Source organism: Topomyia yanbarensis, chromosome 3 (genome assembly GCF_030247195.1).
Source record: "Topomyia yanbarensis strain Yona2022 chromosome 3, ASM3024719v1, whole genome shotgun sequence".
Classification (NCBI taxonomy): domain Eukaryota; kingdom Metazoa; phylum Arthropoda; class Insecta; order Diptera; family Culicidae; genus Topomyia; species Topomyia yanbarensis.
Genome location: NC_080672.1, coordinates 422325155 through 422349401, shown reverse-complemented (window position 1 = coordinate 422349401; position 24247 = coordinate 422325155). Strand labels below are relative to the sequence as shown.

General features: G+C 37.1%; 2 protein-coding genes across 3 annotated transcripts in view; both read left to right on the top strand.

Annotated features, from left to right (window-relative positions):
- Positions 1-24247, top strand: part of LOC131693953 (ribonuclease P protein subunit p25-like protein) — a 139099-nt gene that overhangs the window by 47548 nt on the left and 67304 nt on the right. The window lies entirely within an intron of this gene.
- LOC131693955 (uncharacterized) lies at positions 6864-7835 on the top strand. The gene is made up of 4 exons (XM_058982255.1): positions 6864-6926; positions 6980-7402; positions 7459-7585; positions 7646-7835. The coding sequence occupies exons 1-4, from the start codon at positions 6884-6886 to the stop codon at positions 7773-7775; spliced, it is 723 nt and encodes a 240-aa protein (XP_058838238.1). The 5' UTR covers positions 6864-6883; the 3' UTR covers positions 7776-7835.

Genomic DNA, 24247 nt, shown 5'->3' with positions numbered 1-24247 from the left:
ATATAACTCTATTATTCTTCAATCAATTTTCATAAAATGTACCTTGTTGAACGTGGAAAATTTTTAGGAATACAACAAAAATAGATTCGTTAGCGATAACCATAAGAAACATCGAATTTTTGACATTAACTCTACAAGTTTTTTTTATTAAATGTCCTAATACCTCAACTTCCCCTATTTTTCCAGGATGGAAACTTTTCTCATGTGATCTCCAAGCCTAATTTACACTAAAAGTAGTAAATTAAATAAGAATAATGCTATTAAATGGAAGTAATATGAGCGATTTTATGGTAAAAATGTGAAATCGAGACTATATGTCAGGTAATTTGTTGTTTCTGAACTTTACCGGTAACGAATCTATTTTTTATTTGGTTCCTAAAGATTTTCCACGCTCAACAAGGTACAATTTATTAAAATTGAGTGAAGAATAATAGCGATATATGCACGAGAAAATGATAAAATTTAATATGAATGATAAAAGACCCTTTAACCCAAACTTCTCGTATTCGGACTAAGGTCAAAAAGGTTCCGTTCGATTTCTGAGATTTTTTTACATTAGAAAAACTGCAAAATATGTATGATTTGCATCACGGAGCAGAAAAATTATTAAAAATAGGGGATTTTGAGGCCAAAATGACTCAGCACCCCACTTTCCCGCATTTTTCTAGAAACGAAGATATATCCATTCAAATACTAAGATTATTTACTTTAAAAAGTGGTATAAATTGTAATTTTCTGATTACTACTTCAAAAGTTATAGCATTTAATATATTTTTCCTGCATATTTTCCCATAGCACCAATTTCAAAAAATTTCAATCGAAGTGGGCGGGAGTCTAGAATTGTCCAAATGATGTGAAATTTGGCATCTGAGCTGACTTTGACATTTGTCGCAATATCCCTCTTTACCGCTCGGTTCTCACGATAAAGAGGGACAAGTCTGTCTTAACCGTTGAGGTATGTTGGTAAACTTGAGCGATTCGTAGTTACTAGGGTGTCCCAAAATGACATCATGTTAAAAAAGTCATCGGGCTCACTTCTTAAATGAAAGGTTAGGGTATTAGGACCACTTTCTTCTTCGGAGTGAATCTGATAAAATGCTTCCTACTAGTGACGAATTTTGATTTTTTGAAAAATGGGCCGATTTTGGATAAAATTTCAAATTTATGTCTGTTGAAGTGGTCCCGAACTGTCTTAGATTTTTTCAGCATTTTTTTATTTTTCTGGAGATCCAAATGGAGAAGTTTGGTTAGTTAGTTTGTACAAATCTTAAATTATAAGAGCGGCAGAGCCATTAAAACTTAGTAAAAAGTGAAATTTTTGGTGTTTTTCGGTATTTTTTCTTCAAAACTGGGTATCTAAAATATTTTAAAAGTAAAGAAAACACTTTATATAGTTGAGCCGAATACAGGGGCGTAATTTTGCTGAAGAAAGTGTATAGCTACGGCTAATGGGGCATGAGTTGTTTGAATTTTTGTTAGATAACCTTTGACATTTTTAGCAATTCATCAAAAATAATGCTGTTCCAAAAAATAAATCAGTTCAAATGTGCTTTGACCACAAATTGTTTTTCGGAAAATAGAATGTACGTCTTTAGTATGCCAGGTGAAGGTTTAATGAGCATCTGATGATTTTTTTTTGTAACTTACATTATAAAATTATAATTATTTTTTGAAGAGTTAATTCTTCATAATTACTCGTAGGAGGCATCTTCAACAAAATAATTGTGTCAGAAGAAGCGCTGTATTCTGTTGTAAAACGTTTTCGAGGATCTTTGCCCCAAATTCGACTATTTCGGAATTATGTGATCTGTGACAATAAATATCAGTTTTTCAACACTCACCTCACTCTTCTGCATTTTTCTCCACATTAAAGTTCCTAACATGGAAATAAGACCTTATATACAAAATGTGAATACGCCAATCAATTCAGCCTTCAAATATACGCCATAACTTGCCATTAACTTGACATATTTGTTCAATTTTAGCGATTTTCAAACCCGCTAGGTTGCTAATAGTATACAAAAAAATATTTTAAAAAATGGCCTATGCTCATAAAAACCGATTCTAATGTGCTAGAGACAAGCGAAAAACGCAATTTTTCATCATTTTCCTTCTATTTTCCGAAAAATAATATGCGGACTAAGCATACTTCAGTTGTTTTATTTTATAGAACAGAGTTATTTTTGATGAACATCATAAAATGTCAAAAGGTTATTTAACAAAAACTTAAATAACTCATACCCCATTGGCCGTAGCTATACACTTTCTTCAGCAAAATTACGCCCATGTATTCGGCTCCACTATATGAAGTGTTTTCTTTACTTTTAAAATTTTGTAGATACCCAGTTTTGAAGAAAAACTACTGAAAAACAACAAAAATTTCACTTTTTACTAAGTTTTAATGACTCTGCCGCTCTTATAATTTAAGATTTGTACAAACTAACTAACCAAACTTCTCCATTAGGACATTCAGAAAATAAAAAAAATGCTGAAAATAATCTAAGGTCGTTCAGGAGCACTTCAAGGGGCACGCATTTGAAATTTTACCTAAAATCGGCCCATTTTTCAAAAAAAATCAAAATTCGCCACCAGTAGAGAGCATTTTAGCAAATTCACTCCGAAGAAGAAAGTGCTCCTAATACCCTAACCTTTCATTTATGAAGTGAGCCCGATGACTTTTTTAACATGATGTCATTTTGGGACACCCTAGTAGTTACGCTGCCTAAGCTCGACTCCTGCCAACAGAAGACAAAAGATTAGCCTGATTGACCCTTCCATTTCTAGTTTTACGATCTGTATATTTCACATGCTTGCTCTCACTTGAGTGCTATGGCTCTAAATATGTATTCATAACTTTTCCTACCCAGTGATCTCCAGCTATTTGAATGTCGTTAAAAAGTAAAAAAGAAAATGTAATACATATTAGTCGAAATAAAAAAAGGAAAAAAATCACGAAAATTATGGCTTATTTGTGTTTTAATTGAGCCTTGAAGGATTTTTTATAAGAAACTTTATCTAGTTTTCTATTAAGTTACTATAAGTCGATAAATAATCCGACTTGTCCGTCATACCCACCGTAGGTTTCCGTCTTTCCCGCATTGTTTACGACATGCTAGATCTAGGCTCAAATTTCCAAATCAATAGTAAACAAGGAGTTTCCAGTTTTAAGGGAATCACTTCTAATTATGTTTACACTGATTCCGTTGAGATAAAGATACTAAAAATATCCTCAAACACTTACAAAAAACCTAAACCATAAAGTGTCCATCTCAGACACAGTTCTCCTCACGTTGTCTTTTTTCAACAACTTTATGCAAAAAAATTCAGCATCTCTGAAACTTCAGGATATGAAAGAAGGGACTATCCCCTTTCATTTGCATCTAATTTCAAAATAATCCGTCCGGGGGTCTAGAGCAACTTTTTTTAGATTTTTTCGCGAAAAGATGGTTTTATATTAGAACTAGTTCACATATCTGCCCCTAGATGGTGCTTTAGACATTCGAACAACACCAAATGTGAGAATCTGATAGATAATTTAATTGTCTACAATTTTGTTAACAAATGGGAAACGATCTGAAATCATCCGGAAAAGTTGTTTAAGATTTTGTCGAAGTTATGTCTAAATTAGTTTAACAGCAGGCCTAGTGGTTTGTAAGTCAATTTCCACGCACTTATTTTATTTTTATTTGCCAGTGTTGACCAGTGCATTCGGAGGAATTTGAGGTTTTGGGAATGTCTCATATTTAAGCCGAAAATTATAATTCCAGATTCTCTATCACCTTCTTCGTATAAAATCCATTTGTCATGAACTTCAACCGTTCTATTTGAACAAACTCGATGAAATTTTTGACAACATTACAATATTTGACGAATTTCATTTCAACACTTTGTTAAGAGCCCTTACTGTTGCAAAATCAACGTAATATAAGTGACAGTGAACAAAAATCTTTGAGTTTTTGGTTCAATATTACTTTTTTGGGGTATATTCAAAGATTTTTATGCATCTGAGGGTATAGCTGCAAACTTTTTCTTGTACTCAAATCATATTTTGTTTTCAAAAGGAATACATGTCGCAAAAATAAAAACATCAAAAGCAACTCGTTACTCGTCCAGCATGGATTACAACTGCAAACGATCAAGAAAATTTCGCACTGGACCATCTTCGCTCAGTAAGAAAAGGATCTCGCATAATCTATGAGGAAATAGTCGGAAATCCAGCTGCCACAATATACTTTAATGTGGAATTTAGAATTTATTGTTACATGCTACCCACAAATTTTGACAGCTGCAAAACAAAAGAAAATAGATTTCGTGTACTGTTGTGGGTTTCGTTCGGCTAGAAAAGGTTAGTCCTCCTTTCTTCTTGAAGAAACTAATGATAGTTGGCTTAAACGACCGTAACCTAAATTATGCAGCTAAGCAGTACCCTCCGATGAATGGAAGTTCCCTCGAATTTGTCGGGAAAGTTTGCAAACCTGAACCAAAATCAGGAACAGTTTTTTGTCTCTTTCAAATATTCTAATTTAGAGTAGGTCAATTAGAATTGTCGACGAAGAAGTTGCAATGAATTTGGTCAAATATTACAATGCCACGAAATGTGGAGATTCAACAATCAAGATTCAATTCAAGAAAATTTTCAACTTAAAAAAGTTGTTCTAGACCCCCCGACGGAATAATTTGAATTTCTTTCATTTCCTGAATTTTCAGAGATGCTGATTTTTTTTGCATAAGGTTGTTATACCAAACACACCGTGCCCCTATTTGTGATGCAGTCCTGCAGACCTCCTTGGATGAAAAATTTAGTTGTCTAGCAACACATGGCAACAGTCGCCAGTCATCGGTAGTTAAACCAATTTTTGACATATAATAATTTGTGACACCATCCACCATAAAATTGTATCACACCAACATACTCGATCATCAACCTTTCTTTCGTCTGATTGGCTGACGTAATGATCAGTCTAGCAGGCTCTTTTCGCCAACATAGGTATTTCATTCATTCATGAAAACGACCGCATGCGCGTAAGATGATGAAATGGTCACGCGACATGCGGCTGCCTGCTGTTCCAAATTTTTGGAAGAACAGGTTCATTGCAAAAAAGATTGAGACTATAAGGAACATTTGAAGAATGAATCATTTTAGTGGTATGCATCCGAATGGCGGTTTTGCCGGTCGGCATCGACTTTTTTGATGCAATGAGATTGATGTATGGGAGGTATCTTTTCTATTATTTTTACATGTCTCGTTTTCGCACGGTAATTACGTATTCCACACCATATACATTTCGCCCGTTTATGTGATTCATCGTGACAGAGCAAGTTTCGGTAGCATCTCTATTATTATTTTTATTATGAACTGCTTTTGCTCAATTATCCGGTAATGCGGTAGCTTAAACTCGTGGTCGGTCAGGTACGGTAGGCGTTTTGCAAAAAAAAACGGTTTCAGGGAAGGGAAACACTTCTGCCAAATTATATCATCCTTAGTCATTGTGCCATTACATTCTCGATCAGTTGCATTTCGTTGCGATGAATAAGTAGGGCAATCCTTGTATTATGCCACATTCAAACAAAATCTAAACTAAAATAGACGAAAATAAAAAAAAACAGTTTTTACCTAAAAAATGTTCTCCATTAAGGTGAAGATATGTGGAAGCCAGGAACGCACGCTTGTTGCTAGGCACCGACGCGCTTGTTTACATTGAGAAAAAATGGAATTCGAAGTGAAATTCAAACGAGTGTTTTCGGACATTTTCCTTCGGTCATCTGCACATTAGCAGAGAATTTGAAGTTTAGTTTGTAAACGATTAAAGTTTCGCGGGTGTTTTTTCAGTGGTGTGTGATTAAAGTGCATTTTAAAAAGTGTTCTGAAAGTGAGAAGAAGAAAAATAAAAGTGTTTCGAAAAGAAACCCCAAGTGAAGAGGGATGCTATTTTCGCACAAAATAAGAGCTACAGATGGAACTCCGTCAAAAACTCTGGTTGATTGTATAGGAAATTGTTCTAGCTTCCTGGTACACCGGCAAGGTTAGTGTATTGAAAAACGTATTTTTATATTTGCTCATGTCAGATACATGGTTAGGCAGAGAAGAGGGGTGGTGTGCAGCGTAGGAGCTATGTTTTGGCTCGCATGTATAATGTCCTTAAGGCGAAATATGTATAGCATAGTGTATCTTGCGTTGGTCTACTAAGCTAAACCAAGTTTCGATTTCATTCACTCTCATCAGCTTAATCAGCACTGTTTTTCTTGCGGGATATCGACGCAGGACTAGGAGTTTGCTCAGAAACACAAATAGTGTTTTCGTTTATGAAGCATGCGTCAAGCCGGCGTTTGCCTAGCTCTGTCATTAAAATGATGTTGGATTCTGATGAGACGTAGTCCAAATATAAATCCCATAACTAATTTAAAATAGACGAGTTAAAAAGTCTTCACGGACGCTCATACATCTTTCCATAGCCTAGAGAGAGAGGTAGCAGTAGTTAAGCACTGGTTTTAAAAGTTGGTACTAACTATAATATCAATAATTAATATGAGCGAATCCCAAGTTCAAGTTCGGTAATGTAATTTATGTACAAAGTTCGTGTCCGTGGCCAAAATTTATTCGATTAGACAATAGATAATAATAAATGTAGTCAATTGACTAACCAACTAAATCTGGTTTGTTCAACCATCTCAACAACATTCCTAGACTGTAACGAGATTAAATGATTCGATCAAAGATTAATGCATCATCACGTGATGCTTGATTTCTTCTCACTATCATATTTGAATCACTGGTGAATAACCAGACACTATCAGTAAGATTAAAAGCAAAACGCGAACGACGTCAACGATGCCTTCATTCTACAGTACCCTTTAGTGATTAAGACTAGAATGAAGCTGTAAAATGCATAGCGCAATATCAATACTGACGCTGACGCTGCTTCCTGGTAAGGTGATATTTTTATCCTTCAAATATACATATTCATAAAATCTCAAAAAGTTAGCTTGTGCCTATCGACCGACGAGTCCGGTGAAAAATTTTCACCGGAAGAAAAGGAAGCAATTCAACGACTGAAAACGCAGTTTGACGATGCCTGCTTGCGCAACAGTGGCTCGAATGTGACGTACGATGAAGTAATGGAAGCCGTTGCACTAACGCCAGCATGTGTCAGTTCTAAGATCAGTGTTGAGGAATTGTTCGGTGATTGGCTGGAGCTGAACAACGATACCAGAGTGGCGTTCTTTTCCAAATACTGCTCGCCGGTTAAGAGTAGCGTGGTAGAATGTTTGAAACCTGTTGAATCACTAGCACTCCAGTGTGTGCGGCCAGAAGGTCAAAGGGTAGAAGCACCCGACTTTCCGCTGTACATTCTACCCCAGGTGGTGGATTTGCTTTGTGAAGATTATGGGGCGATTTTGTTCGGTAGGTTAAATGTTAGTGTAGGATGCAAAAAATTGAGTCTTAACTTTTTTCTACAGCTAATAATGTAGTGAGTCCCATTGAATGTTTTCAAAACTACTACTCGTACATTCAAAGCTGTATGAAGAACTTTGTCAGTGAAACGAATGCCAAGGTCAGGGGAGATTATGGTGAAGTAGAATGCAAGTGAGTTTTTTTTGTTAAATTTAAAAGAATTGGGTAATATTTCTCTTCTTTCTATTCTAGCGTATTGAAAAGTGCGAGAGATTGTGTAGCGGAAAAGGTAGATGCTTGTGGGAACCGTGACCTAATAAGAATATTCGATTTACCTTATCAAGCTGTTATACGAGAGACTTTTTGTAAAAATATGATTTAAATCATTTAAATTTTATTTGATGCAAACTGTTATATAAATGTGTTTATTTTTAATTTTTAATTATACTGTAGTATGACCATATAGGAGGTTACTGTTAAAGGGGGTAAGGTATTTTCGGTGAAACATTTGATCGCTAACTATTTTTTTTGCTATGCAGAAAATGTTGGTCCATTCTGTCACACATGAAGACACCATTGCCCAACAACACGTAAGGCTTGTTGCATTATATTAAAAAGTGTGTTAATGCAAATACCGATGATTATTATATGATAATCATCGGCGAAACCATACGACGGAAGCCCAAGCTCATTAAGTTTCCTCAACAAGCCATCGGCGACAAGGTTCTATAGAATTGGTAACAGCACACCACCTTGAAGGCATCCGCAGACACTCAGTTTCCTTATTTCTACTTGTCTTAACGATGAGTACAGATGTCGGTTGCTAAGCATTGCGTGTATCCTGTTCGTGATATATGAAGGTACTTGATTACCCTGTACTGCTTCCAAAATGGAAAGAAACGTTGTCAAAAGCACCTTCAATATCGAGAAAAACTCCTAAACTTGATTGCTTTTGTGAAAATGCTTTTTTAATGTTGTAGGCATTGTGTAACAGGGTGGCAGTAGACTTCCTGCGCTGATAGGATTGTTACAATGCATACAGCGGGCGCTCGCCCAAGCTAATATCACGAATGTAGTCGATTAAACGTTCCACTGATTTGAGAAGGAAGAAGGTCAAACTGATTGGGCTAAAGCTCTGTGCCTCCTCACAAGTGACGCGACCACCCTCAGGAATGAATTTGAAAGTTATTTTCCGCCACCCTAATGGAATGTATCCTATTGCAAGACTGCAAGTAAGAACCTTTTTCAAAATATGCTTGAAGTGTTCATATCTTTTTTGTAGTAGAATTGTATTTTTTTATGATTCCATCCTTTCCCGGAGACTTACATATGGAGAAAAACTTTCAATCGCCAATGTGATCGATTCGGTTGTTACAATTCTACAAACCTAAGAATCAAACTACCTGGAAAGAGCTCAGGGGCAGTCGTCAGTGATAGCTCCGTACAGCCTGGAAAGTGTGTATCAAATAGACAATTGAGTACTACATCTTCATCAGTAGTCACCATTGGCAGTTCTAATCGAACTGGTATGAAAGTCTTTCGATTTCGAATGTAACCTATTTGACCTGCTAGTCTCGTTGAAGGATATTTGTGCACAGGATTTTTCAACCACTTCGCTCAGAGGATCGAAGGGCATTTTTGTATGCTTTGCGAGACAACTTAAATGTCTCCGACACGTCCCTGCGTCTGCGATTCCAAGCTCTTTTGCATAACTTTTTGAGCTGAACAACTTCGGTATTCCACCCAGGTGTTCCTCTAGAAGCGCGCATAACTCGAAGCGAACAAGCCTCTTGGTGTGCTGCTACTGTGAGTGAGTTTGTTCAATCCACGACCCCATCCAAGTCACTTCGAGATTCAATCGTCGATACCCCTGAAACATTGTTGCCAATCCCTTTTCGTAGAGGTCCCAGTTCGTAGATTTGGGATTACGATATGTGATGATATCTAGTGAGATGTTGAAATGATCAAAAACGATGTACTTATGATCGGATAACGACGGTTCGAGTTCGTTTGGTACGAGCCAGTTTGCCAACTCATGCGTAATACCGTCAGAGCAAAGAGTTACATCTAGCACCTCTTCTCTGCCAGCTCGTGCAAATGTTGGGCGATTTCCTACTTTAAGTATGTGCATACTTGTATACTACTTACGCATTCCATCAATTCGGTGCCTCTCAAACTTGATATATGGGCTGACATTTGTATAATCGCCGAATATGAGTTGAAACCCATTTCTGGGTCAACAAATCATCAGAAGGTGATGGACCATTGTGCGGTAAATATGCTGAACAATAGACGTATTTCTTGTTTATAATCACAACTATCACGAGTTGTGAGGTCGGATACAAGACATGAGCCAATAGCACTATTCGCATGTATACATGCACGAGGCATTTCACGTGGATTTAATCTGCCATTTTGTTGAAAATTACGAAGATGGGGTAAAGAAGCTTTCTAACATGGAAATTTCTTTCATGGAAATTTGGTTCTTGAATCAAAGCTGTGGAAGCTTTTCCTTCCTGTATAAGGCGGGATAGATTTATAGTTGCTGTACGTTTATGCTGAAGACTAATTTATGCAATTATTCACACGGCCTCTAGGCTGGTTTTGAACAGAGAAAGATAATAGACTGTTATCAATCTCTTAGTGAACCACAGCAACCCAGTAGGTTAGGACCACAGTCACACCTTTTGCAGTTTTTTTGCACCACACCGTAACGCGAGTGGCGTCGTGAAAACTGTCGGATAGAAGTTGACAACAGTTTAAATCAGCATCTGATGTTGCTCGAAATGTATTTAAATCAAGACGAACTTGGATCCGCCATCCAGCCTAGCATACGCTAAACTGAATGTTGTCCATTATGGCAATGACACAATACGGTTAAAATATATCCTTTCATTTATATTTTCAATAAAATGTTCGATTAAAGTAATGTACATCCACAACCGTATTGGCTCACATGTCTTTCAAATTTCACTATTTTATGTGTGTAGGCTTTTTCCAGTGTTCACTTCTTGCTATCAGATTCTCAAGAATAAACAGAAGCAGAAAAAATAACTCGTTCCTGTCAACATCGGCTTGCAACCAAAGCATGATAAAAAAGAGGTATCAAATTCACGAGCAACCTTTTTTTTCAGTTTGCTCAGGATTACTTCCAGTTTCGGACAATGGAACAATTCTATTTATTCATATCGAGTCCGAACTGAGCAAAATTGAACGAAAAATTAAATAAAATGCATTTCACAACGCTAGCATTACATTCTTCGAATTCCAATATTACGTGAGCTCATCTCGTGGCATGTGACGAGCAGCATTCCAGTTAGTAGAAAGACTTACTAAATAAACAACTTCGGAACATAGTGTGGTGAAAGGGTCTATTTCCCGCATTTAAAGCTGTGGCATATGTTTATTTACTTTTGTGAGTATATTCAATCAAAATGAGAATGTAAATATTTTAATATACTTCTAACAATGAGCTAAATTTAGGTCGATTTCACACCCTCCATGTCAGAGCTAAATTTAATTTAGGGGGTCATTCTATAATCGAGAGGGTGTAGTCTGTGACAGTGGTGAAGCTTGAGTTATTGGTCAAACTCAAAATTTTATCCATAACAAAGATATCGTGGACTCTCACAAAATTGCAAAGAAATTCAAACTTGCCGCACGAAGAGAGTTTTAGTCTCTGTTATAGTATTATTATTTACCAGTTCTCAAACTGAGCTCTTGAAATAAATCAATTTCATAATATTGTACATTGATAAAAATTTCTTTCGTAGTAAGACAATTCAACAGTTGTTCGTAAAATTACCTTAGGCTTATTAGAAAGTTTGTGATTTTGTAAACATCATCAAGTAATATCACATGAATTATTTATGGATGATGCGTTTCGATTTCGTCTCATCAGAATCCGACACTAATTTAGTAACAGCACCAAGCTAGGGCCGAATTGACAAAGCTTTTTTGAGCTAACATCAATCCAGTGCTAGCAAGTTGGTGTCGGATTCTGATGAGACGAAATCGAAACGCAAATTCCATAACTAATTTAGTTATAGGTTTTGCGCCCTTCACTCACAAATGTGGTTCAAACAATAGTCTCCTTAGTGCAGAAAAAATAGGTTTACCCAAATTTTCCTTCGCTAAGAAGAAATATAGCATAATGCCACTTTTAGTTTTATGTACTTTTTTACATAAGGATTTTAGTTTCTCTTGAGAATTTATTATATTTATTCAAAATTCATTTCGTTTGACTAAAGCAAACAAACGTATTGTGAATGGAATACGTTATTTCCATTTTTCTCTAACCTGCAAGGTAAAACAACCTGCAGTGAGAATTCACTACCAAGGAAAGTTCATACCCCCCGAAAGACGTAACACTCTATTAATAGGATACTTTATTACTGGCAGTAAACTGAAACGAGGAAATTTCACTACAGCCAGCCGTAAAGTTAGCGTAATCTGTAACCGGAATTATTTCGTCGGCCAGTTGCGCTTTCCCGTGCCTATTGTTTACATTCTCCGTTTCGGGGGTACTTATTGGTAAATCTTTTGCATAGAGTAAACATGTGGTGGGGCTGTCTTCTTCGTTCGTACGGAAAACGATCTTCCATTAATGGTGGCCGTTCTGCGTAAAAATCAACCCACCAGTAACATCAGGTGTGAAGTGGTTTCATCCGGGGTCGTCTTTTTGAAGTTTATTTCATTGTTTATCGGGTCTAGTTCACAGTTATTAATAACGTTGGGATTTGCAGGCCGCATATTTAGATTAGGGTGATTCCGTGGAACACTAGATGATACACGTCTAAAATGATATCTTTTCCTGCGATCAGATTGTAATTACAAGATTATAACAGAATGCAATTTTCGTTATAAATTATGCTATATATTAGATCTCGTTAGTATAACAGAATATTATAACAAATATTCAAATTCCCATATAGAAAGCATCTCTCTAAGAAATTGGAGTATTATGATATGCTTAAGGCGTATATTAAAACTCCAATGCTCTTTAATGGTTCTATAAAGTTTGAAATCTTGGAAACTATTTCAAGATATTTCCGATGCTGAAACAAATCCTAGCCAGTAGATGTGGTGCTTCCGGAGTGTAAAGGAATCGAAAAACAGGAGAGTCCAAAGGTCGAATACTGTAAAAATTTCCATGGCAAAGAATAGATTCAAAGTCCAGGCTATGTCTGTTGACAATCGGTAGGAAGATTGCGTCAGCAAATAAGCAAACCAAAACAACCCCTACTGCGAAGAGTTTTGTCAACAAAAACATCCATCCGCGATAAGAGTATTGAACCGATAAGCCGATATCGATTATGCAAATTGAAGTTGCAATCACGTGGAACATATTGCGCCTGGCGTTTCGGCCACGTGGTGTAGTTATTTCTCTGCTTATGCATAGCAGCGTGGGATGCTTGTAGGGCACGCCGAACCTAATAATATGCTGGCCGCTGAACTTTGTTGGAGTAATGTAAGGAGTACAGAATTAGTTATGGTGGACCAGCAAATTCCTCAGGATTGCATCACATTCTCTAGTTGAAAACAAAAACAAATCATTTAAATAATTGTGCTAGATTTCAGAAAGTGTTGCAATGAGACGTGGGAAGAAGTATACAGCTTATATTCAGATTGTTTCCCTGTATATCTACCCTATTGGCTGATCTAGCTTCTTGAACTAACGCTTATGACTATGTAGCCATCATATAATACACAGTAGTGCTTGATTTCGAGGACAGTATTGTCCTTCTACCTTTAGGCCAAAGTGAGCATTTGTTGATGAATCAAATACACCATGTTAATATTCAGAATATTCTTAAATTTGTTTGCTGCTCAAAAAATCGAAACATAGTACATAAACCACCAGATATTATATTGAAAACTAACTGTTACTTTCCATGGAAAGTAATAAATTGAGGAAATTTTCCCTGTTTTTGGATGCTATTCGAGTTTTTCTAACGAGTTTAACCAATCGTTAGATCGTTCAGCATTATCGGCCACGCTCAGGACACGCTATGAACATCTGCAAACCAAATTGCAAGCCTTGCAGCTAGAAAAATAGGTCTGTGCCCGGTACCTCTCATCCGACATTCATTTTTCATCATTTCAGAAACAAACAATCAGAGCGACGGATTCACAACATTACTATTAAAGTGACACCAGCACCAACTACATTCTGAACGTAATTCCCTGGAGCAAGCAGACTAAATGATCTTCCTTCAAACTAACTGTAAAAAATTATTCATCGTTTCTTTTTTGTTGTGTGTTGTTCGTTTCACACCTTTTTCAGTCATGGTTTGCTGATTCCATCAACTCTTCGTCCGTCACCGTCCAAACCGATTTTCTTGCCACAGGAATGGATTTCTTGCCAGATCATATTTTTGGCAACATAAGCAGTCATGAAGTTTGTTCCAATATCCGAAGCAACTGGAAGTTTTCAGCTACAGCAGAATATCCCTCTGAGAAGAATAACCACTACTGCAGAATATCGAGTTCGGCTGTGTCATCTCTGGGAAATGTTTGTTGGAGAACAATGACCGCACAGCGATCCACAAAAACGCAAGTTCAGAAATCTCTGCATGGACAATGAACTGGTCAACCGATTCTGGCAGTTCAAAGAAGTCCACTGTACAAAGATATGGTTTTCGTCGGAACGATATTACGAGGAACATTTCGTTAAGAGCAGCACCAAGACCGCTATGATGTCAAACTTTCTTAGTGAGATGAATACCTTTGGCTGCTCAAAGATAACAGATACAAATGTCACTCGTCGCTTCTTTTCTCTCGGTTGACATCTCGAAGACGATGTATCAGCAGTTCATTCGCGAGTACATCTGATTGGAATACATTGAAAGATTGGCTCTAGTGAAGCTTACAAAAGATAATATTTCATTCCACACCAAGCTGTAATGAAATCAGCACTGTTACAAGGCTTCGTAGCGTATTAGACACCTCGCGATGTTCGAGGGTACATCCTGATACAACAATCCATTATAATCTCGTTACGATCGTCCTCCATTTTCGAATTCAAGTCAAATCGTAGTCACGGCGGTCATTGCAAAAAGCGCACCGACATATCTTGGTCCACTCCATTGAGCAACCATTTCAGTGCATTCCCTGGCGCGACATCCCTGAGGATCCTGAGTCTTCACTGGAGAGCTATCAACTCTGTACCGTTACCTACGGCACAAGCAGAGCACCGTTTCTCGGAATTAGTGCGCTGCAGAAGCCAAAAATTTTGCTGGTGGAGCCCACTGTCCATCTCGACTTTGACATACCGTGGCTAACGGATTGATTCGCAAATGGCAGGAATTTTACCAGAAGCTATCAGCATTTACTCGCCTTCGAGCATCGTTGCGTGTTACGTTCGGGTTACGACGGTTTGGAGATTTACGGGTTCAACTATGCTTTGGAGTCTGCCTATGACGCATGCATTTATCTGCGGCCAGTAGCTACCGAGTAATGTTGATGTTCAAGCACAACACCTCTCTAATGGTGATTCAAACACGCCTTGAGCTTTGTACTCCTGTCCAGACTTCTGCGGTAAGTTAAGGACAGTATATGCATCGACTCAATATGTGGACCGACTCTTGAGGTGAATATACGCAACTTCATCGGCATGAAAGACTTTCGTAGCCAATTGAGTGGATGAAATCGAAAAGCTGGCCTCTCATATCGTTTGGAGTCATGTCCCATTCGAGAACAATCACGCTGATTGTGAGTCTTGTGAGCTGAAAACTCGTGAAATGAAAGTTTTTCAAAATTCCGCTGGAATCTTCAATCTTTTTTTTGTGAAATCGTTGAAATTTTTTTTAAGGAGACGAACCACTGTGACCGGTATTTAGGTCTGTTGTGGTAGTCTAAACTCCTAAAGATTTCTCTGAAAGAAATCTGATGAAATTACCTGAATTATTCGGGTATCTTCTGAAATGCGTACGAACCTTCCAAGCATTACAGAAGCCTTCCAAAAACTGCTGAAAACTTCCAAATGTTTGTATAATTTTCGAAACTCTTCTGAATTTCTCTCATGTCTTCTGATATCTTCTAAAATCACATGAAACCTCAAGTCATCTATGGACAATTTCCTGAGTTTTTTTGAGAATCTTCCGGAAACTGCTAGTATCTTCTAGGGTATCATCTAATATTTTCTCAAGTTTTCAAAACTGTTTTACAATTGCTTTAACATGATTATTGCATTACGCCTCGATAGTGGTGAATGGAATTTATACCTTGTTGTCCACGGAAAAGAAGATTGCACCCGCCTGAAAAAGCTTCTGGCTTTGCGGAATAGAAACTTCCGCTATTATAATTCGACTACAATGTAGATGGATGCAGATTTTAAAACTCAACACTGATGCTAATGGTGATGATAATGATAACTCAGTTGGTATCTATTTTGTCATTTTAAAAGTTTAAAATTAAAAATCATTAATAGAAAAATTACCCTTCACACGATACAGAAAACTATTTCTGCAATCGGTCAAAGCGAATTGAAAACTCATTGAGATAGTGAATCTTCTAGTCGATAACAACATGAGTATTTAATTTGATGTTTAGGCCAAAGAAATTTACACAATAAAATGAGAATCTCAAATTAGAATTTCATAAGATGACATCAAAATGTTATGTCAGACTGAACTTGACTAACTGGAACAAAGGCGCAAAGTGAACGACAACTGGCAGCCTCACGATCTAGCGTGCAACGCATAAAGAACAAAGAAAATATAGTTTTTATACTAGTCATTATGAGTCAAGTTTTCGAAGTTGCTCCGACCCAACACCGCGGATATTCACTTTAAATTTGTTTGTGTACTACTGAGTCTTCGTGAGATGGAGCAATGGAGGTTAGGCTAACGGAAATCAATTATCTTCAGTATTATCATCTACGCAATACGGATATCACTCCACAGTCCACAGATTATATCAAGCCGAAAGATTCGTTTTGCTGAAAACCTAAAACACCTGGTTAAACGTGACAGCGCAGAAATTAAGATTCACGTGTATATGGATAATGACAATATGGAGGTAAGGCTACATGACCTAGCATCACGTACCCCCGTGAGCCAATTGAAAAATACATGTCGCATTTCGGAGAGGTAGAATCCGTTACTCCTGATACTAGGAGAAACTTCTTTCCGGGTATGCCTAAGGGTGTTCTTTTGGTGAGGATGCAGATCGCAAGACTTTTTCCTTTCTACTCGACTATAAAACTCAAATCTCACGGAACCACTATTAAAAATGACGTTTTGCACCCATAAAGAGCAGAATCTTAATAGTGAGGCGAATGCATTACAACTGATTGCCCACTCATCCACAGTACACCAATTCGAAGTATAGGCTTCAATACCATTATCTGAACCACAAACCGTTGCCAACTTGGTGGCAGCTGTTCAAGCCATAATGTTAACTGCAAACGCAGCATCAAGCACCTCAACTTCAACAGCCAATACTATTAATTATGCAGATTGCTAGCAATGGATCTGTTTCGAAGGAGTACCGCGACTACGTACCTGCAAACGAAGTCGAGATCGATGGTGTGTTGTTTGCATAAAACCATCGTAGGCTGTGAATAAAAGAAAACGATTCTCTTAGTTTGACAGTTGCATCACGAGGAAGTGGCAACCTATTCGTGATTGTCCAGCATGCATTTGTTGCAAAAATACATTTTCAATCGCGGTTCAGTGTCCGTGGACCGTGGACCGCACGAAGTGTTTTCGATCGATAAAGGAAAAGACAATCATCTGCAAAAAGTCGTGTGAGGTCAGCTCAGATTCCGAACGTTATCGCTGCCATTAAAATGAAGATTAGGGTTTATCCTTTGCATTCTAAGTGAAAAATAGCTAAAGAACATGGGATCAGCGACTTTACGATCGTAAAGGAAGACGTAATTCGATGGGTGGGTGACAGAGCTAATGAAGACTGTCGATTTCTGGTCCCTTGTCTAGTTAACAGAGATTTGACCCGCCGTTAGAATTAAACAAATAATTCATTATTTGATTCTTGACGTAAGTGCCAATACCTTATTTGAGAGTTTTTGGTGATATCCAACGGGGAAAACAGATCGAAATGGTGAGTGAAGTGAAAGCAATTATGTGAAAAACATCTTTCCTCAGAGGCAGGATTCGAACGCGCAACCTTTGAGACTTCAGCCCAATGCACAAATCTTTATGCTATCCCTGAGATATGATGACGTCAAAGGAAGAACATATGATTATCGCATTGGCGACAGTGTGTGGTCTCACTTTGAAGGCAGGGCATGATCACTATATACGATGTATACATTGGATTACCATTACAGTGAAGACCCGATTTAGCCGGCTCCATGGTGTATTTTAACTGACAATATCAGGGCACTCACAACATTTCGAATAAATTGCCATAAAAGAAGTTGTTCAGGGCGAATATTTAAAAACGTATATTTGTTCTACATGATAGTATTGTGTTCAGAAAGTATGAGGATTTGGTTCGATATGTAAGAAATAGGGCATCATCAATCTAAGTGTAAAGTTGTATCAGTTGTACAAATTCAAACACGTATTTAAATGATAAGAGGTTTCAGGGGAGTTGATATTTTTTTGCAGTATGTCACTTTGTATGTTGTTGCTATTCAGTTTTAGCCATTTGTCGAAAATCTTTTTATATCTTAAAAATTTAAATTTTCCGTAATTTATAGATGTGACAACTTCATTCGATTATCATATAAAATTCAATCAACCGATTCTTTCAAATATGTAGTTTACAAACAATTAAGTAAGCCGAATAGAATAGGCTGACGAAATCGCACAAAAAATTGTGGCATAATTAGGCTATTCAAAACTGGGTCATCACAGTAATACAATTCAATGTACCTACCCTCTGTTCCCAAAGGCTAGATTAACTTTTTTTCCAGAAAAAAATCGTATTTATTTTATGGATTTTCTACTACGTTTTTACGAGGCAGGTGTTAAATTCATACTCGGTTAGTCCAGCACTAGTGATTAATTGTGAGACAGAAGCTAATCATAAATCATATCCGCTTTTTTCGAGTAGAAAATTCGTCGAACTAATCGTTGTACAGAATATGGGGACAAACATTCTAAACGAGCCCATCCAGCACATCACCTCAATACTGGAAGTATCACAGATCAAATTTATTATTTAACTTTTTGAATACCAAACGCATTCTAGTTTGGTGTATCCTTAAATAGTATGGCCATTAATGTGGTGGCTATTTATTATCAACGTATTTTTAAAAAAATACTTATTCATATACCTCTTTGGTTCATCTACCTGCACTAAGAGCAAAGGTAATCATAAACCTATTGCGTATGTTTAAAATGTACAGCCCGTTCCCACTTACTACCGATGATACCGAGTGAAAGCTTTTTATCGCAGTTTTCGTGTTTGTGTGTGAATTATCTTCGGACGGTTCATTCGCAAGGCACAAGTGTTCGCTTGCCTTATATGCGGTTCCTGTGAACGTACTCCATATTCGTTATGAATGATACTGTAGATTTTCCGTTATCGCTACGTTGTTCGATCTCATGTGAGACAATGTTAAACGTAGACACTTTTTTTTTCATTTCGTTTATTTGATAGGCACAAATGCGTTAGCTTGGCGGTGCCGAATTCTTTTGTTTTTACATTTTGAATATCTTAAAGAACGTAGACACTAGTTTCATTGGTGAGTTTGGGTGCAGTTATTGTTAGAGTTGAATTCAAAAATACATATATTCGTGCCGAAGATTTTGATTTTATCAAAAAACATTGTTGATTGTATCGTACATATACCAAACGCTATTTATCTTCATCCATCTTCAAACGAAGCCATAAACATGCTATAGAAATATTCAAATAATTCATTCATTTCAGTTTGAACCTAAACAATTAACATTTTCCGTATTTCGCTAAACGATCTCTCATAAAACATCATGCGCACACTACCGCCACCCGCTGCTGCTAACTGCGTTTACTCGAACGATGACGTGCTGATCGGCCTCGCCTCCTACATCCGCCCCAGATGTTAGTTTGCATATGGTATCTTGTTACCCTGTTCGACAGAGCATACCGTACTGATTCGAATGTCCGACTGCTTCGAGTTCCGGACACTATCCACATGAATATTCAAATACTTAATTGAAATCAACACATTTGACGTTAGTAATTAAACTGATACTATTATTGCAAATCGAACAGCGTTGCTCGAATAACTGGGTAGTGGGCCAGAAAAAATTATCACCTTGTCAACTAGCATTTGTCGTTTTGTGTTCCTGACTTCGTCAAAAACACTTCGATTTCGTTTCTTGGTTCTCGACAATAATATGTGTGTTGCACCGTACTTTGGAAGATGAATAATACAATCAGTGGTATGTAGCGTGTTTTAATGGGTGTAATGCATAGACGAGCTAAGAGGAATTAGGGCGCAGTAACCCTAGAATGGAAAGCTACTCAACTGGTTTAGAAGTCTTTTTTCCAAGTTTGGTGTTAATCAAAGGTGAGGAAGTCAAGCCACCACGTAGTTTCCGTGAACCGTTCACCGCTGCACTATGGGTCACAGGGGCGGTTTTTTAGTAAAAATCAATATCTTCCAAACCGTTCATTTTAGAGAAATTATGTCTGAGAGAATATTTGTGGGAATAAAATTGGCTTTCTTTTAAAGGAAAATGTAACTAGGGTGGTCCTCTCGAACATTCTTTTCGAAAAATTATTTTTCGAGCGAAACGGTATAGCAAGGTACTTACTTCAGCAAAGTTGTAGAAAAATGTTTTTCAAGAAACATTTTCAAATGCATCAAAGTTATAGCACTATCGGTTTTCATGTTATAATGCTGAAGAATGTGAATCGATATCATTTTTCGTTATCGAGTTACGATCATTTTTTTTAAATAAAAATGATAGTTTTCAATGACCTCTAACTCAGAAGGTTGCAAAAAGTAGCAACTAAATTTGTACTCTTTCGAAAATGCATAAAAAATACGATCAAATATCTCGAAATCAACTTTTGCTTTTTTGTCCTTCGATGTCATATATAAACAACAACACCACGAGTCGTGACAGTTTAATTGGTATCAATCCCATTCATGTATCGAATCGCAGTAGCCGACGACTGCTTTGATGAACGCGTGTAGTGCTTTGTATTATTAGTTCCGTTAAAATGGATAAAAGAAAATCATTCGATCTCTGGAAAGTGACCAAAGGTGAAAATAGAAATAAAATAAAGGCTGGGTTTGAGAAAATTATGAGATCATTTGATGAGAGAAAATGAAAAAAAGAATTTCGCTCGGAATGCAAAAGCTGTAGCAATTAAAACATGTAAAAGGTTTGATCAATTTTGGAAAGACAGTCATCAAGTTGAGACTCGTGCTCGATAAAAATTCGAAATATTTTGAGAAGCTGTTAACAGTTCCAAAAAAATGCACTTCCTCCTAAACCAGCATTCACAGAAATTCGTCGCTTACTCAGAACAGAATGAAGGGTAATCCTTAATTCATTCGCTTTTTAAAGTAACATGCTCTACATTTTATACTGTTTATATAATGTTCAAAATTATAGGCCGTCCAAAAAACCGAGTGCATGAGTTGTGCTTGAAAAGGAAAAGGAAACTTAATCTTTGGGAAAAGAAACACGATTCAGATAACTATAGCGACGACGATGCTGATGATGTTGATGATTGTGATTATAATAATTATGATTATGTCGATTATAATAAAATAGTTATGTAGAATAGTAAAATAAATATCTGCCTGAGCCTAACGTTTTCAATATTTGTGTACATATATTTGACAAGCTCAAAAAATCATTTAAAAACTTTTTGATCCATTAAAGCAAGTGCTAAATGGCGATGACTAGGCCCTTAACCCATTCATTCCCATGTTGTTTGTGGACAACAACGTTTTTAAACAGCTATAACTTTTGATTGAGGCGAGATTTGCTCATAAAAACAAGTAAGGCTCATTAATGTGATTATTGCCTTTAATTTGAGTATTAACAGTTACAAGGATCAGCTCTAGAACTGAAGTTATTGCAATTAGTCTGATTGGATTCCGATGGAGCAGTGCTGCCAGGGATAGTTTACGTTGACGACGGAAAATGATTTTTTCATATATCTTCGTTATAGTGCAATATTATTGAAAACTGATAAAACTTATCAATTTAGACTGTCGTTGGCTATGTTTTCTACGTAATTGGACTATTGTAATTATTCTAGGAGAATTGCATTGAGCATTACAAGGTGAAAATTGACCAGCTTCTAGCACTGCCATGGAAGCACCTATCTTTATGAAAATAGGCTTTTCGTGTTTCTTGACCCAACCGTTTTCAAGGAAAAATAGTTTTGAAACCCTACATGCACTAGAAAAAAGTTGGGCATGAAAGGGTTAAAAACAACCGTAAGCTGATGCCATTTGATCATAATGTTGATGTCAACATTTTTCGCTGAAGGATAAAAAAGCAAAAGATGATTTTGAGATATTTGATAGTATTTTTGATGCACTTTCGAAAAAGTACAAATTTAGCTGCTACTTTTTGCAACCTTCTGAGTTAGAAGTCATTGAAAACTATCATTTTTATTTAAAAAAATGATCGTAACTCGATAACGAAAAATGATATCGATTCACATTCTTCAGCAAAAATATGTGCAATGAAAAGTACTAAAATTGCTTCATAGAGAGTATTAAGATAGGCTAACTACTTAAAAAGTTATAGTTAAAAAACTGACTTTTTCAGAAACACCCTAGGTTAAAGAAGAAAAATAATTATAGCATGAAAACCGATAATGCTATAACTTTGACGCATTTGAAAATGTTACTTGAAAAACATTTTTCTACAACTTTGCTGAAGTAAGTACCTTGCTACACCATTTAGTTCGAAAAATATTTTTTCGAAAAAAATGTTCGAGCGGACCACCCTAGTTACATTTTACTTTAAAAGAAAGCCAATTTAATTTCCAAAAATATTCTCTCAGACAAAATTTCCCTAAAATGAACGGTTTGGGAGTTATTGATTTTTGTACCGAAAAACCGCACTTGTGCGCTGGAATGAACGTGAAAATCGCGGTCCCTTATACAGTGAAATCGAAGAGAAAATGTCGGAAAGCTGTTGACGATGTCGTGTAATAACTTGCCAGTGTTTATGGTGCCAAAAGTGGGAATAAGGCGGAATACATCTACTGTACGAGAAAAGGACGTGTCGATGATACTCGATAGCAGACCGTAAGCGCATTTCGCGTACGGATTAATTAGAAAAGTATTTGAGGTACGGATGAATATTCAACCCATTTCCATCATCGGTGAAGCCGGTGGATGAAGCTTACCAATGAGCATCTCCTAGTGAACAAATTCTCAAGCCTCCTACCAAGATACAGTTAAGATGTTTGAGGTGTGCGGCTGGTTACCCCATTTCCAAACGTTCACTAAGTGCTGTGACCATCATTTGTGGAAAGGATCGTCTTACACATAGCAACTATTGTCTCAAGCGGCCGGAATTTATGAAGAGTCGACAACGTTCATTCTAAAGAAGTGGCATTAAAAGCCTTTAAGCCTTTACATTGTGGACACTGGTGAGATCGTTTCTATTATTTTCTTTCCATTTTGCCTTTCTCATATAAAGAAAGGCTATGCAATCACTGTAAAAATCAACTTTTTAACAGAGGGAGGGCCGAGTGTCATACACCATTCAGAGGGAGGGCCGAGTGTCATACACCATTCGATTCAGTTCGTCGAGATCGGCAAATGTCTGTGTGTGTATGTATGTGTGTGTGTGTGTCATTTAAACTCACACAATTTTCTCAGAGATGGCTGAACCGATTTTCGCAAACTTAGTTTCATCTGAAAGCTATAATGCTCCCATAATTGTGCTATTGAATTTTTAGTTGATCCGACTTCCGGTTCCGGAGTTACAGGTTGAAGAGTGCGGTCACACAGCAAATTCCCATATAAACTGGTACCACCATGATGTTCAAATGATGTAAAACATATTAAAATTTATGTAACATTACTCTAGTTTGCGGGTCTGGATCACTAATGATCAATCAAAGCAGCTTTGACCACATTGGCCACCTATGACGGTTCATGACGCCCCCGGGGAACCCGCCAAGTTCCTAAGCTAATATCACACCCATTCCCCAACGAATTCTCTACCGATTTTTACAAACTTGATTTCAAATGAAAGATACAGTAATGCCATTGACTGCTGCTGAATTTCATTCGTTTCTGACTCTTGCTTCCGGAGTTACAGGGGTGTTAGTAAGGATACACTGGAATTTCCCATATAAATCGGTACAATCGTAATACGTCAGAGGCTAGAAACTATTGAAATGGTCACCAAATTACTTCTAATCGCAGATCTAGATCACTGGTTGCCAATCAAACATTCTTTGAATATATTGTTCACTATCGACGATTCCGGAAGTCCGGAATTCCGGGCATATTCCTCAATTAAAGTCACATCGGTTCATCGGTGATGACTGAACCGATTTTCTCAAACCAAGTCTCAAATGGAAGGCAAAATATGCAGTGGAGCATTGCAGCCCCTCCCTTCATCCACCCCGTATACCGAAATAAGATGAAGGATTTCTGACGCATCCTCCACTCCCACTCTACTAACCCCCATTCTCTTCACTTTTAAACCCATTCCACTAACATTTCAAAATATAATAACATGAAGATAACATTGAACTCATGCTGATTAAGCTAATTAAATATTATTCTTTTGCCTTTCTCATATAGAAAGGTTATGCAATTGCTTCAAAAACCGACTTTCTAACCGAAGCCCGGAGGGCCGAGTCTCATATAACATTCGACTCAATTCGCCGAGATCGCAAAATATCTGTGTGTATGTATGAGTGTATGTATGTGTGCATGTATGTATGTATGTATGTATG